Consider the following 15,320-nt stretch of genomic DNA (forward strand, 5'->3'; position numbering starts at 1 on the left):
GTGCATATCTAATAATAATAATAATAATAATAATAATAATAATAATAATAATAATAATAATAAATCTCTTGATGGAATGAGTTCTGTTTATAATGAGCCGGTGAAGCTTGGGTGGATTAGCTTTTAGTCGGGGGGGGGGTGGTGGTGGCGGTTTGAAGGTGTGCTTTGAGTTGTATTTGTAAGGTAAATTTGGAGGAAAATTGTTTTACCATTATGTTTCAAATTATCTTTATTGTCGTTATGGTCATTTACAAACATTAAAAACTTATTCAGAGCACCCCTTTTATAAAGCAATATTCAAATTAATTATTTCGAATTTGTAAACGTAAAATCTAAGAATATTACTACATTTTCATGTTTTGTGAAATCAGGTATTTATATTTTTTAATCATCATTGGAACGATCTAAATCTAAATATAAATTTATAATAAATAGGGCGTTTTTCCAACGGATACAAGGCATTAATTATTTTGCAGAGAAAAAAAAACATACTTTCGTATCTTCATCATTAGGCTATATTTAATGCAATATATTATGGCCTTAACGGCCCCAACAAGACATGTTTCGGCAATCTACTACCATCGTCAGTTATCTATTGCACGCAGGCAATCATTAGTATAGGGGAGTAAAAATTCAATGTTTTGCAGGATAAGAAATTGTGGAATAAACCATAACAATACTACAAAACAAAATATAAATAAAGATGAGGTAAATTCAGAGTGCCACAAATTGGAGAATCTAATGATTTTAGAATGACAAAAAATAATTAACATGACGAAGCTGTTTGTTCAGTGAGGGCTGTTCCCGATGAATATGCAAGGATTCTTTGATTTTTAAAATTTGTAAAAGCGGATATTTAAAATTGTAGACGTGAAGTCTAGCATATTGAAACAATGACGTGAATTCTGAATAAAACAATTAAAAATATTTATATAAAATGATTGCATGTAAAAAAAAAGATGCACAGAATTTAAATTAATATTCACAATGATTACACGTCAAAAGGCTCCTAAATAAACTGTCACTTGTGTCAAAGTAAATGAAATTAATATTAAAATAATGCTTTCTTTCGAATTAATCCTCAAAAAATGACTGGAACAAACAGGCATTATTTTAGAGGAAATCTAATTAATATTCATCACACTGGCACCTTATTGGGTAACTGCTTTCTCTCTATGTGGGATGTCAACCGTTCAATGTTGTATTGTGGCTTTTTGTGTAGTTAATGCATTATTCCAAATTATCTGTGGTGTCTATAGATAATGTGCATTTTTAATAAATATTTTATTTAGAGTAATATCTTTTGACTTTCTAGTAAATTTAGAAAGTATAAAGTAAAAAACAGCAGCACTTTTGAGACTAACAATATATAATTTATTCTCTAGCTTTCGTCCACACAGTGGACTTCATCAGGAGACCGTACAAATGGTGTAAAGAATTGCCGTAAAACACTGAACAAATGATGCAGGAAACTCCGTTAAATTTCTATGACGTTTATTACGATAAAGTATCCGATGGTAACCTTTATCATTTATCGTAACATCTCATTCAATTCTGTAATCAAATAACCATTAAACACATTAGAAACTTCTTGAAAACATTATTATGAACCATTCAATACAATAAGCCTTACATAATACGGTTAGCCTGCAATAAATGAAGACTTACTACTTTGCCGTGTTTCCTACAAACAGGTTAGCATACTGTGTGATCAGTCAATTACCAGTCAACATCCGATCACCTCCTGAACAGGTTAGCCTAAACAAGGAACATCAACCTTAAACAATATCTCAATAAACTATACTATATGAATCCAACATTACCAACAAGCGTTAGAACTATAATTACAACAATCATCTTATAGCAGCCTGAGTACCAATACTGATTAGGACTAAATCAACTTCAATAGTATAACGCATATTGTATAACTATAAATCCAATCAATCGTGAAGACTGATATCTGACGTGATTCTTCCATTGACACATGTCATTTAGTCATACAATATTAGTTATTGTTAAACATCGCCATGTACATTCACACATACTACTAGCAGTATTATAATAACAATACGGTCAGAGTCTAATACCACCACTCTACTGTATCAATCTGGGTTAGGCCTAATCGACATAACCTCATAATTATGATCCTGGTCAGAGCCTAATCGCACGTTTCCCGTTCATAGTGTAGTAGGCCTAGTAATACCTACACACAACGCACATCGGCCTCACCGTGCATGACAGTAATACCTAGCTAGGTCTAGGCCTATAATGGAGAGATGCTCCCACCTCTTGTTATTCTAAACCAATCATCATCACTGCTCTACAAATTAATTATTCTTATAAACTTACATTTAATCCGTTGGTTAGGATTCTAACCAATAACTTTAGAAACGGTCGAATAATGTACCGTTTGCTCCTGTCATTACACATACACAATCCTCATAGCAACACGATCATTAGCGTGGTTCTGACAACTGGGCATTTCGCTGTGTGCCACCTATTTTCACTTACAAAACTTTACAGAAACGCAAACGTTTCTACAAATGGGATCAATTTAACTAAAGCTTATAACAAAAAATGGCATAAATTGCAGAAGAAAAATGTTAACTGCTCGGTTCTCCAGCACTTTGAATCTCCTAAAGTTAGGGGCTCTGTGAAACATTTATTTTTCTTCATTGACATGAGATACAAAAACAATATACAATATCATTAAAAAAAAAAGATAAATTTAGAATGAAAACATGCAATGAAAGGCGGCTCAGTCCCGAAAAGAGAAGTCTTGAGTTGGGCAAGCCTGAAAAAATATAAAAATAAAAAACTCGTTGGACAATAATAACTGAATTAATAAATTCTAAAAAAGTAACAAAAAACATTCAAAATATATATATATATATATATCAAACGAATAATATAAATTTTTAAAATGCAAATCAAAAAGAAAACGTAAAAATGTAAATTAAAATAAATAGATAGATTTAGGACACATCGGGAAACGACCGATAAACGTCCTCGTAGCCGAAGAGTTGGTCGTAAGATTAGGAGGCGTATTTGCATAATAGCGTCTGTTATTGTACTTGAGGTTTACTTTTAACGTCCAGATAATGAGGCTAGAAATCGTACACTTGTCCCTATTCAACTGAATCATTTATTAGCCCGAAGCCACAAGATAACAGTACTATTAATACTATACTAAGTTTCCAGCTTCCCAATATGTTTCCTAATAATGGACTTTCTATTATTTACTGAGTGGATGAATTGAAAATGTTGATAGATCATAACAAAATTGACATTGCTGTAATTACAGAAACTTGGCAAACCAACAATATCACAAATGACTTTCTTTGCATTGAGGGTTATGAAATTTTTAACTATCAGGGTAAGTAGAAAAAAGAGGAGGAATCGCTATTTATGTGAATCCTCTCTTATGTTTTTCCTGATATTTTTGTTCCTGATGATCTTGAATGCCTATGGATTTGGGCACAGCCAACTCGCTAACCACGTTCAATTTCTGGCTTAATTGGTTTCACTCTCTATATTGCACCAAACACTCCACATAAAGAGATTCTTGTTAATCATCGTATTCAGGGCATATATATGCTAAAACAGAAATACTACGATACTGGTGTTATACTTAGCGATTTCAACTGGACTAATATCAACCAAATAAGAAAGTATAATACATACTCAAAGTATTGAAATACACGCCATCGTGTTTGGATTCAATATTTCGACATTAATTATGTCATCATCAGGAATGAAAAATTATCCATATTACCAAGTTTATATGCACTAGTACCAAAAGTGTTTAACCAATCAAAACATTACCTCTAGTAGGTGACATAGCAGTGATTTAAACAAAAGATCAAAACATTCTTACTCTAATGATCAAAGATACCTACAAAAACAAAGAAATCTCTTTTGAAGCTCTAAGCCCATTGTTAAGCAAAGGGTGTAGTCTACGTATAGCGAACGCTTCTTTAAACAATAGGAGAGACCAGTTTCGGGAGCTGTCAATAATGCTAGTACTAGAAAATATTAAACCTAATTTATTACTTACATTTCAGACGACATTATCATTTTCAAGTATACCCTGTAATCCTAAAACAAATTGGAATGCCTCAGTAATTTTGAATGGAGTAATTGTAAAATAAAAAATATATATTTTGAAATAAATTCATTTGGATCGAAATATTATTAGTATGAAATTGTTTATTTGTGTTGATAAAAAAAAATAGTACTCACGGTACGTTTCTCGAACTGTCCGTTCGCTTTCTCAAGTAGACTGGTGGTGTTATTGCTAGTCTGGTCTGTTAATGGATTGTCCGAACGGATAAAGAAAACACTAGCTACACACAAATTAATACGTACTTCATTCCACAATAAAAGATTAGACAAGAACTTGTCTACTCTAAAGACAAAATACAGAAAGAGGAAACATATGGCTGCATTTACCAAGCATCATGCTTAAATTACAGAAAAGTATATACTGGTAAAACAGGAAGATCACTCAAAATCAGAATTCAGGAACATCAACATAATGTTCAAAAGAACACAGTAGGAATCCGAACGAGATTAGCAAGGTTGTCCGATTCTAAAATAGTAAATAAATCTGCAATCACTGACCATGCCACATAACTAAAACATAGTCCAAATTGGGACATAAAAATATTACAAAAAGAAAGCTCATGGTTTGAACGAAAAGTCAGAAAATATATATGGAACAGAAAAACACTAGACGTAGAGTAGGTTTTAACCCCAAACGAGATTCATGAGGATAAGGACGATAAGGACTTGAGATATATATATATATAAAAACCAAAAAAAAATAAAAAAATAAATAAAAAATAAAAATAAAAATAAAAAATAAAGAAAACATTGACGAGGAACCTTACAAATATGCATTAACGGTTATCCATGTAGGTTATAAAGCGGCCAAGGAACTCTGTAAAGAATCTCCTAGTATATGTTTTAAGAAAATTGGTGGCGCTATTGAGTAGTGCTATTTTATGGCGCTATATTTCCTGTTAGCGCGTTAGTAGCGGCATGTTTGTGAAGAAGAGTGTACATTCACTTCTGTTACTCATGATAAATTTGCAAATGTTGCATATTTGGGGTATGTTATTTTTATGTATTTGATTATTATTAGTTTAAGAAAACATTTTAGACATTTTAGAACATTATTGTTAATTTTTACTTATGTCAGTGCGAAACCTCAGTGAAAATGTACATGTTATAATCTAAGCCTCCACTGACCATTGTGTACGAAGGCGTGATAAGGTTACATGTTAATGCTTTGTGCGTAGCCCAGCGGCCTTCGGTGTGTTATAAACCGACCTTTGTGTCATATTGCAAATCACTTGATACAGTAATAATTTCAAGGTTTTACCCCATTGGTATATGTAACAATTATGTTCCTAAGATTACAGTATGGTATATACATGCAATATGTTGAATTTAATTCATTAAATATTACTGTTAATTATGGAATATTTTATTGATCAATTTGATTACGGTACCTTTTGCAGTTAAATAGCAGTTAATGGTAAAATCCTAATACAACTGAACATTGATTCTATAGCATGGTGTAGTAAAGTAATTGTATTAAGTAATTTATATTGTGTTAACTATACTTGTTTTTCAGTCAACTTTGTAAATTTACGAAGTAGTCAAAGTTGTTGACTTACGAAAATTGAAGACTTGAGTGCGAGTTTGTTGCGCCAAAATTCATGTAAGGCTTGTTTTAAATAATGATTAAATAGTTCATTCATATACTCTGACTGTAGATAAAGTGTATTTCGATTTACAATTTATCAGATTCATAATTATCACTTTGCTACCAATCTATATCATACCTTATTATTGTACTGATCTAGACTGTTATCAGTCTACTATGTTGTATTGAAAGTTGACATGTTATTACGATTTAAACGTAGAAGTCAAGTGATCATCACTGATTTTGTATTCTGTATTTCTTTAGTCACCAGACTATTTACATCTTGCGTTGGCAGTTTTGAATAAAGTTTCAAAGTTACTGCATTGAAGTGTATTGGTTTGCGTTGTTGTGTTGGTGCCCTCATCGTTAGTAAACTCGACAAGTCAGTCAATTTACAAACTCCAATTTAGGGATGCAAAAACAGCTGCTAAAGCTTTCGATAACATTTACGAAAAAACACTCTTGAACATTCCCAAAGATTTTCAGGTGGATGAGGAAAAAGAATTTAAAGGTGAGACCAAGAAGCTTATGGAAGAAAATAATGTATTTATATAAATAGCGGAAAAGGACGTACACAGGACTCAGGGGGTTGTTGAGGAGTTGAACACGACGTTGGTTGAAATACTATACAAGGACCAGCAGAAAAATAAGTTTTTACCGGAAGGTGAATTGGTTAGAGAGTGGAGGAAAAATCTACCTTTAATAGTGGATACATTAAATCACAAAGAGGCTGAATTGATATCTAATAACAAATGTAATACCTTAACTCCAAGCGAAGCTATTAAGCTAGACAAGGTGCATCAGAAGCCTTCTTCAGCCTATCTCAGACCTGTAGGTTACCATGAACCCGTTCTGGATAAAATAAATGCTGTAGTGAGATATTTGTATTTACCATGCGAACATTATAAGGATACCAGAAAAAGAGCTGCCGATCCAATATGGTCCGTAAACACTCACGAAACAAAAGACGTCTAGATTAAAAAAGGCCTGTAATTTATCATTTAATGCAAAGACCTAGATCTTTCGTCAGTGAAAAATTTCTTTTAATATCCCTAACTCTGAATTACCCCCGGAAAAAACAGTTTATGTATTTAATTTATATATTAAAAAACAAATGAAATAAGGTTACACAAACGTCTGAGATGTGAAAATAATAATATTAAGGTCAATGTAGAAAACCGAACCGTTTGTTAAAATTTGTTTACGATTGACAACCAGAAAAGTAAGGAAGAAAACGGTTAAAAGATTTCCTTGTACGAGATGTTTATGTACTTTCCCTAAGGTAAATAGTTTAATTAAGCAGATGGTTAAGAAGATGGTTATGACTAATTAAGATATAAAAGATATGAGAATTCCAATAAATATATGTTGGGTGTGTGCTGGAAAATTTGATGATCGGAAAGATATTAAGGTTCGAGATCACAATCATTATACAGGTGATTTTAGAGGTGTTGTTCATCAGTCCTGCAACTTGAAAAATCAAAAACCAAAATTTACTCCTATATACTTTCACAATCTATTCGGTTACGACATCCATCATTTTATCACAGATCTATCTACTCGTGATGGATATATTAACATCATCCCTCAAAATGAAGAAAAATACATTTCGCTTTCTTTAAGATATGTAATTAATAGTGTAGCAGTACTACCATCTGTAAATTTGTATATAGGATCTGTGTGTAAATAATACTTCGCATTTTTAACTAATATCCCAACTTCATGGGTTATACAACAAGCTTAGGAAGATCATTTACCTTAAGGTCATTTGCCTTAATTCAAGTGACCACAAATCATTTGGGAATGTTGATGAGATTCCCAGGTACTAGACAAGGACCGGCAATTACTAATCCTTATTGGTCAGATGGTGTGAAAGGTGATGCTATATCACATACATTTGTACTTTTTTACAGACACTCCTCAGTTTGTCCTCCCTGGGTACACATTACTTTCGCTTTCTATCAATTTGTATATATCATCAACTTGTTTCTCAAGTGTTTTTGTAAATACGCTTTTCACTTGGAATAAATTGTACAGTTCTACATATAAATTAATGTGGTGTATTTTTATCATCTCATCGAACACTTACACTAAAGTGGTGACCTCCGACGTTTCAATACACACTCTTTACATCAAGTTAATAATGGAAGGACAACAGCAACAAGTTCAACAACAACAACAACCTGTCGTATATGCTTCAGATGCTGCACCGCCTGCAATATCTTCAGTTTCTCTGAAACTTCCACCCTACTGGCCCAATGATCCAACTTAATGGTTGGGGCACAGTTTACAACCAGGCATATCACGGTGGACGCTACGAAGTACGCGTATTTGGTGGGCTCCTTGCAACCGGAGATAGCCCAAGAAGTGCGCGATCTCCTACTTCACCCGCCACAGGACAATAGGTACGTACAATTAAAGGAGGCATTAATAAAACGGACATCTGACGCCGATCAAAAGCGTCTCCGACAACTTTTGACAGCGGAGGAGTTAGGAGATCGCAAACCCTCCCAATTATATCGCAGGATGTTGCAACTGCTCGGCGACCGAACCCTTGAACCAACAATTATAAAGCAATTGTTCTTAAGTCGTCTTCCAGCCAATGTTCAGTTAATTTTGGCTTCTGCAACAGATGAGATAGATATGCCAGGCCTAACTACACTTGCCGACAAAATATTGAAGGTATCTGCAACCTCCCCAATATCTTTGCCACCGCCGACTGTTTCTTCCGTCCACCCAGAGGACCTGCCTTCACAATCTGCCACAATTCACACACTTCAATTGCAGATTCAACAATTGACCCAAACATTTTAATCTTCGCAAGCGGATCAACGATCTCTACCCAGAATCGGAAGCTGCAATCGCAGTCGATCATATGTTCGCAATCGCTCTTCATCGCGCAATCGCTCTTTACGATCAGCCGATAATAAGACCCCATCACCTCGTTGGTACCATTTGAAATTTGGTGATAATGCATGCAAATGTCTTCCACCGTGTTCGGGAAACGCCAACGCCAACAACTAAAAGCGACGAACGTTGCTTGCCATCCTGTAAGTCGCCTTTTCTTTATCACGAACAAGTTTTCTAACCAACGCTTCCTCATCGACACTGAGGCAGAAGTTAGCGTTGTTCCACCAACTCGACATGAACGTAAAAACAGGCGACATGATTATAACTTAAACGCGGCTAACAATTCATTGATTGCAACATACGGACACCGTTCAATTACTCTTGATCTGGGATTACGTCGCAAGTCTTCATGGATTTTTGTGATTGCAGATGTGTCGCACCCCATTATAGGCGCCGATTTTCTACGACATTTTGTACTCCTTGACGACATGACTCACCATCGACTAGTGGACACAACAACCAATTTAAGTATTCAGGGTATACTTTCGAAATGCCCACCACTCAAACTTATGTTCAACACAGTCGTGGGTAAGTCCAACTTTGATAACATTCTTCCAGAGTTTCCTTCAATAACACGCCCATGTTATCAGGAGGCTTCTCTGAAACATGATGTAACACACCACTTTACAACCAACGGCCCTCCAATATCTGCAACAACCCCGTCGCCTTGCGCCCGACCGTTGCAAGATCGCACAGTATGAATTTGAACATATGATGCAGCTTGGTATAATCCGCCCCTCTGACAGTAACTGGTCGTCATCCCTGTACATGGTTGCAAAGAAAACCCCTGGAGATTGGCGTCCTTGTGGTGATTATCGTGCACTCAACAATGTCACTCTTCCTGATCGGTATCATATACCTTACATGCAAGATTTTAAATCCACATTACATGGTGCAACCATTTTCTCTAAAATTGATCTCGTCAAAGCATATCACCAAATCCCTGTCGAGCCCAGCGATGTACCAAAAACCGCTATAACTACCCCATTTGGTTTGTTTGAGTTCGTTCGCATGTCTGTTGGATTACGCAACGCCACACAAACTTTTCAACGATTTATCGATCAAGTGACACGTGGACTTGATTTTTGTTATGCATATATAGACGATTTGCTTGTTGCAAGCTCTAATGCCCAGAAACACGAACATAATTTGCGTCAATTGTTTACTCGCCTCAATGAATATGGTGTTGTTCTTAATCCAGCAAAATGCCAATTTGGAGTTTCATCATTGGAATTCTTAAGACACCATGTGGATGCCAAAGGTATCCGACCACTTTAAACAAAAGTTGACGCGATACAACAATTTCAACAACCAAAGACATTACGCAAACTCCGCGAATTTCTTGAACTTGTTAATTTTTACCGTCGATTTATACCTCAATGCGCTGAGATCTTACAACCTGTTACAGCATTACTTGTAGCAACTGGTAAGAAACAAGATCTCATTTGGACTGACGCAGCATTGACTGGATTCACAAACGTAAAAATCGCCCTTGCTAACGCTACACTTCTCACACACCCGAAGCTAGATGCACCCTTGTGTATTATGGTAGATGCTTCGGATATGGCTATAGGAGGTATTTTGCAGCAACGCATTGAAGACAATTGGTAACCGATCTCATTTTTACTCTCAAAAACTTAAACCAACAGAGACACGATACAGCACGTTTGGTCGTGAGCTTTTGGCAGTGTATCTCACAGTTAAAAATTTCCGTCATTCTTGAAGGACGCTCATTTCAAATCTTATCTGATCACAAGCCACTCGTTTACGCCTTTCGCGCTAAAGCTGATCGTCACTCTCCACGTGAAATTCGTCATCTAGACTTTATCTCCCAATTCACGACTGATTTACGTCATGTAAGCGGCAAAGATAATGCTGCAGCCGACGCACTGTCGAGCATCGAACTTAACTCTCTTGAGCACCATTCGTCTACAGTGGTTGATTTTGAACGCATTGCAGTGGCACAACAAACTGATGATGAACTGTGCAAACTACGTGAATCATCATCATCACTTAAACTCCGACCATTTCCAATTGCAACTTCAGACTCAACGATTCTTTGCGATGTTTCAATGGTTAATCCTCGCCCATATGTTCCATCAGACTTTCGTCCTACAATTTTTGACACTCTTCATTCGCTATCTCATCCTGGTATTCGAGCAACTCAACGTTTAATTACAGAGCGTTTTGTATGACCAAGTATAAACCGTGATGTACGCCGATGGTCTCAAACATGCATTCAGTGTCAGCGCTCCAAAGTACACTGACTCACAGTATCACCGTGTTCTACTTTTTCCACACCTGATGCTCGTTTTGACCATGTCGGACCTCTTCCACCCTCCAATGTTTATAGTTATTTACTGACTTTTATTGATCGTTTCACTCGTTGGCCGGGGGCTGTACCCATCTCTGACATAACAGAAGAAACTGCCGCACGCGTTTTTGTTGATCGCTGGATTTCTTCATTCGGGGTACCTTCCACAATAACCACGGACCGAGGTCGACAATTCGAATCTACATTATTTCAATCACTAACACGATTACTTGGAACCAAACAAATTCGTAAAACTGCATACCATCCGATGGCAAATGGACTTGTTGAACGATTTCATCGCCATTTGAAAGCCTCTCTCAAGGCATACACTGACCCTACAAACTGGATTGAACATTTACCCATTGTACTTCTAGGAATTCGCACCGCGCTTAAGGAAGATCTTTGACATTGTGCGGCAGAGCTTGTGTATGGTACTACATTACGATTACCAGGACATTTTTTTGATAAACATTCTGAACTTACTGATTATTCTAATTATGTGCATAGATTACGTGATTTAATGAGTAATTTTTATCCCACTCCAACCCACACCAATCCTAATCGTAAATCTTACATCAGTCAGGATTTACTAACTTGTACTCATGTGTTTGTTCGTAGAGATTCCGTTCGTAAACCATTACAACATCCTTACGATGGCCCCTTTAAAGTTTTACGAAGAGCCGAAAAAACACTTTGTTCTTGACATAAATGGTCGTCGAGACACTGTCAGCATTGTCAGCCTAAAAGTAGCCCATTTAGATACGGCTTGTTTCTCAAGTGTTTTTGTAAATACGCTTTTCACTTGGAATAAATTGTACAGTTCTACATATAAATTAGTGTGGTGTATTTTTATCATCTCATCGTACACTTACACTAAAATAGTTTTACCGATAAAGAAGATAAGGAAAAGAAAATTTAATACGAAATGAGATTTATAGATACACTTAGTTTCATACAGACATCTCTTGACAAACTAGTTGAACATTTAGTCAAGCGTAAGAAATGTTATACTTGTAATCCACCTAAATGTCTAGGAAGGAGTATAAGTAAAAATCGGAAAATTATCCCTCACAATATCACTAGAAACTACTGAATAAAGGTTGAATGAGACCAACAAGCAATTTAAGAAAGAAGATATGGAATTGTTGATGAAAAACGGTATTTATCCATACGACTACACGGTCGATTTTGAAAAAATTTAAAGATACCCAACTTCCTCCTAAAGAAGCTTTCTATTTTAAATTAAACACAAATGATATATCGCATGAAGACTACAAACACGCTTGTAAATTATGTAATCACTTTTGGATTAAAACCATGAAGAACACCACGATCCTGGAGAGAAGTAATATGAAAGGTATACAACAAGGGCCCTAAAACTGAACCTTGTGGTACAAGTCAAGGGCAATGCTTATATTGTAAGGATACAATTTGAAGGGTGACACAAATAATACCCGAACCATTCTAAAACAGTGCCTCAAATTCCAAACAACGATGATGAGCGGCAAAGAAGAAGATAATAGAAGTCCATGGTAAGTTACATAATGATATAGCTGAGATAAAACAATTCTTTCAAGAGTGTTTGAAAGAAAGAATAGTAATGTGTGATATTGGCCTGTATTTGGAAAAAAATGGCATTAAGACCAACTCTCTTTAAGACCTGGGTTACATTTTGATTTCTTATTGCATGGTGGAACAACTCCTGTGTTACGTGATGCATTGATTATTCATGTGAACTTTAATGATAAAGAAATACGATGTTTCTTGATAATCTTTTCAGAGAAGTTATCAAGACTACAATGTTTGGGGGTGGAATGAGCAGTTCTACGAAATTTTCAACATAAACTGGTTCAAATTATTGAAAAAATGGATAGATAAAGTATGCCAGAGGCTTACACATGACTGGGTATTTGGCTGATGGCACTTTCTAATTAAATCACCAATTCTAATAGAAGAAAAAAAAAAACGGTCAGCAACTTCTAAAATGTTATGTAGTGGAAGAGGGACTGGAGGATATGAAGGAGTAAAGTTATTGACCAACCTAAAAAGGACTTTATCAGGACAGTTCTCAAACATATCAATATATTTAGTTTTCGTTTAGAAATCCGACGACCGCACTCAGCCACGTATAGCTCTCTATCTACCTGAAGTCCACACTGGGTAAAATTTGTGTTCCAATTGGTATTTGACCTTCTACATGCTTCTAAGTTCGCCTGTAGAACAAGGACATGTTGGTCGTAAAATGAGTTGCTTGGTTGTGACAGGTGCATGTACATCCAGTATTTTGCGGAGAGAAGTAAAATATTTTTGTGAAATGAGTTAAATATCATTCTCAGGTGTTAGAATAAAAGATGTTTTGGCAATGTCCTCAGCGAAGGCATTGATGTAAATATTTCTTTGGACAAGGACAGATTGGGCATTATATTGCTGCATAATCTGATGGCAAGTTCCAGCATATCGACGGTAATTCGAGCAGACAATTCTCATTTTCAAAGGTGAGTATAAGATCAAGAATGTGTGACAGCTTATGAGTGGGGCTAGTCTCCAATTGTATGAGACTGAGAGATGCAATGTGATCCATAAACAATCTGGAATTTAGATCTTGATTTAGAATGCACATGCAGATTAAAGTCACACACAATAATTAGCTTTGTTGACGATAAAGAAAGACTTTCAATAAGGATACAAAAATGGTCTATAAATGGAAATGAGTCTTGGACTGAAGGAAGATGAAATCGTGAGATCAATATATTCAAATGATATGAAATCATTGGGTGAATTCTCATAAACCTTAAAGCCATATGTAAGGAGTATACCAACACCACCGCTACAATTCGATCGAAAACGATGATAAAAATCATAATTGTGGCAAAGACAAGCCAAACAAGTCACTCGTCGCAAATCGTGTTTCAGAGAAAATAGCCAAAACATGCAGGAATGTCAAGTTTTCAAAATCTATTTTATTTCACTAACAGAAAATGGGGAAAATAACATCATGCTATGCTGTTATTTTTCCCATTTTCAATTCCAAAACAACACTTTTTAAAGATTTCATGATAGCTTGTGCATGAGAAATGCCCAAATGATTGCTCAAATATTGTTTTTTTAAAACAGCTGTATGTTCAAACGCTTGTAAGTTCATAAAGAAGTGTTGGATTTGAATGATTGTTTAATTACTACTTTATAGCTCTTTAATCTTTAACGATATATTTGTCTTGTCTTTACCGTAATTTGAAAGAGCTTTCTGAAGAGCACGAATAGGACGATCATCTGTATTCATACTTGTCAACCAGGTTTCTGTGATAGCTATCAAGGCGATTTCCTTAACACAAACAAAGTCAGAAATATGAGCAGCTTTGTTCATAATAGACCTTGCATTCCATAACGCAAGTCAACCAGGTTTTGTGATAGCTAACAAGGCGATTTTCTTAACACAAACAAAGTCAGAAATATGAGCAGCTTTGTTCTTAATAGACCTTGCATTCCATAACGCAAGTTTTACATAATCGCTTTTGCCAAAAACGTGTAAGGGCACGGAGGCCCCCAGGGTAAGGGGAACTCTTGTCGAGTTAATGTTCCCTCTTTGGTTCCTAAAAAGCGGTACATATGTTAATTTGTATATCTTGAGTATTTGAATTTTCCAAACAACATTACTCCAGCAGCCCTACAACCCCGTCTAGATATGGGGATATTAAGATCCTTAAAGTCAGGCTCCGGAGGAAAAAACATTTTTGATATGTTGTAGAACTGATTTTTCTAAGACAGAAACAAGTTGTTTGACGAAAAACTGGGGAACGGTGAATGAGATACAGATTTTTAAATATTTAAAAACTGGGGGGGGGGGGAAAGGCGTAAAAATGGGCAGTTTCGCCCCCTTTTCCCCCAGTTTTTAAATATTAAAAAAATCTGTATGTCATTCACCGTTCCCTAGTTTTTCGTCAAACAACTTTTCTTCTGTCTTAGGAAAATCAGTTCTACAACATATCATTATTTTTTTCCTCCGGAGCCTGACTTTATTAACTTTGAGAAAGGATGACCAATTAGTGTAAGGTAACTTATTCAGGCGAAATAAAGGCCTCTCCACTGTAACTGTAACTACGTTTACCAGATAGATAGGCAGTAACAGATCTGATTCCTAGGCCAACAGGCCGAGCAGACTTCAACTGACTGTAAATGGTCATCAGGCTGACATTGTCCTTGAAGGTAGGCCTTTGATTAGTAAACAATGAGACTAAAAATGAACTAACTACAAAGCCTAGCAATTAAAATACATTCCCCAACTCTAAATCTTCTCCTGGCTACCTACCACTGCTTACCAATCCTGGTAGCCAAAATTTAAGAAATGTACACCAGGTCTCTAACTACCCTACACCACTAAATACA

At 35.7% G+C, this 15,320-nt stretch overlaps 3 protein-coding genes across 6 annotated transcripts in view; 2 read left to right on the top strand and 1 right to left on the bottom strand.

Annotated features, from left to right (window-relative positions):
* LOC117108438 (leucine-rich repeat and immunoglobulin-like domain-containing nogo receptor-interacting protein 2) overlaps positions 1 to 2,479 on the bottom strand; it is a 23,070-nt gene extending 20,591 nt beyond the window's left edge. For 2 of the 4 annotated variants that reach the window (XR_004445368.1, XR_004445367.1), the window contains exons 1-2: positions 2,350 to 2,479; positions 1,669 to 1,758 (exon numbers count right to left, since the gene is read on the bottom strand). The gene's annotated coding sequence lies outside the window, so the exon portion shown is untranslated. Of the gene's footprint in view, positions 1 to 1,445; positions 1,555 to 1,668; positions 2,301 to 2,349 lie in introns of those variants that run through there. The other 2 variants (XR_004445366.1, XM_033250448.1) reach the window with 2 other exon arrangements.
* Positions 2,480 to 7,984: 5,505 nt separating this feature from the next.
* LOC117108437 lies at positions 7,985 to 8,527 on the top strand. Its single transcript, XM_033250446.1, has one exon. The coding sequence runs from the start codon at positions 7,985 to 7,987 to the stop codon at positions 8,525 to 8,527; it is 543 nt and encodes a 180-aa protein (XP_033106337.1).
* A 167-nt stretch (positions 8,528 to 8,694) lies between these two features.
* LOC117108439 lies at positions 8,695 to 9,324 on the top strand. The gene has a single exon (XM_033250449.1). The coding sequence runs from the start codon at positions 8,695 to 8,697 to the stop codon at positions 9,322 to 9,324; it is 630 nt and encodes a 209-aa protein (XP_033106340.1).
* Positions 9,325 to 15,320: the final 5,996 nt, after the last annotated feature.

The sequence above is a fragment of the Anneissia japonica genome, unplaced genomic scaffold (genome assembly GCF_011630105.1).
Source record: "Anneissia japonica isolate Jap-2015-1 unplaced genomic scaffold, ASM1163010v1 scaffold287751_len73367_cov103, whole genome shotgun sequence".
Lineage (NCBI taxonomy): Eukaryota > Metazoa > Echinodermata > Crinoidea > Comatulida > Comatulidae > Anneissia > Anneissia japonica.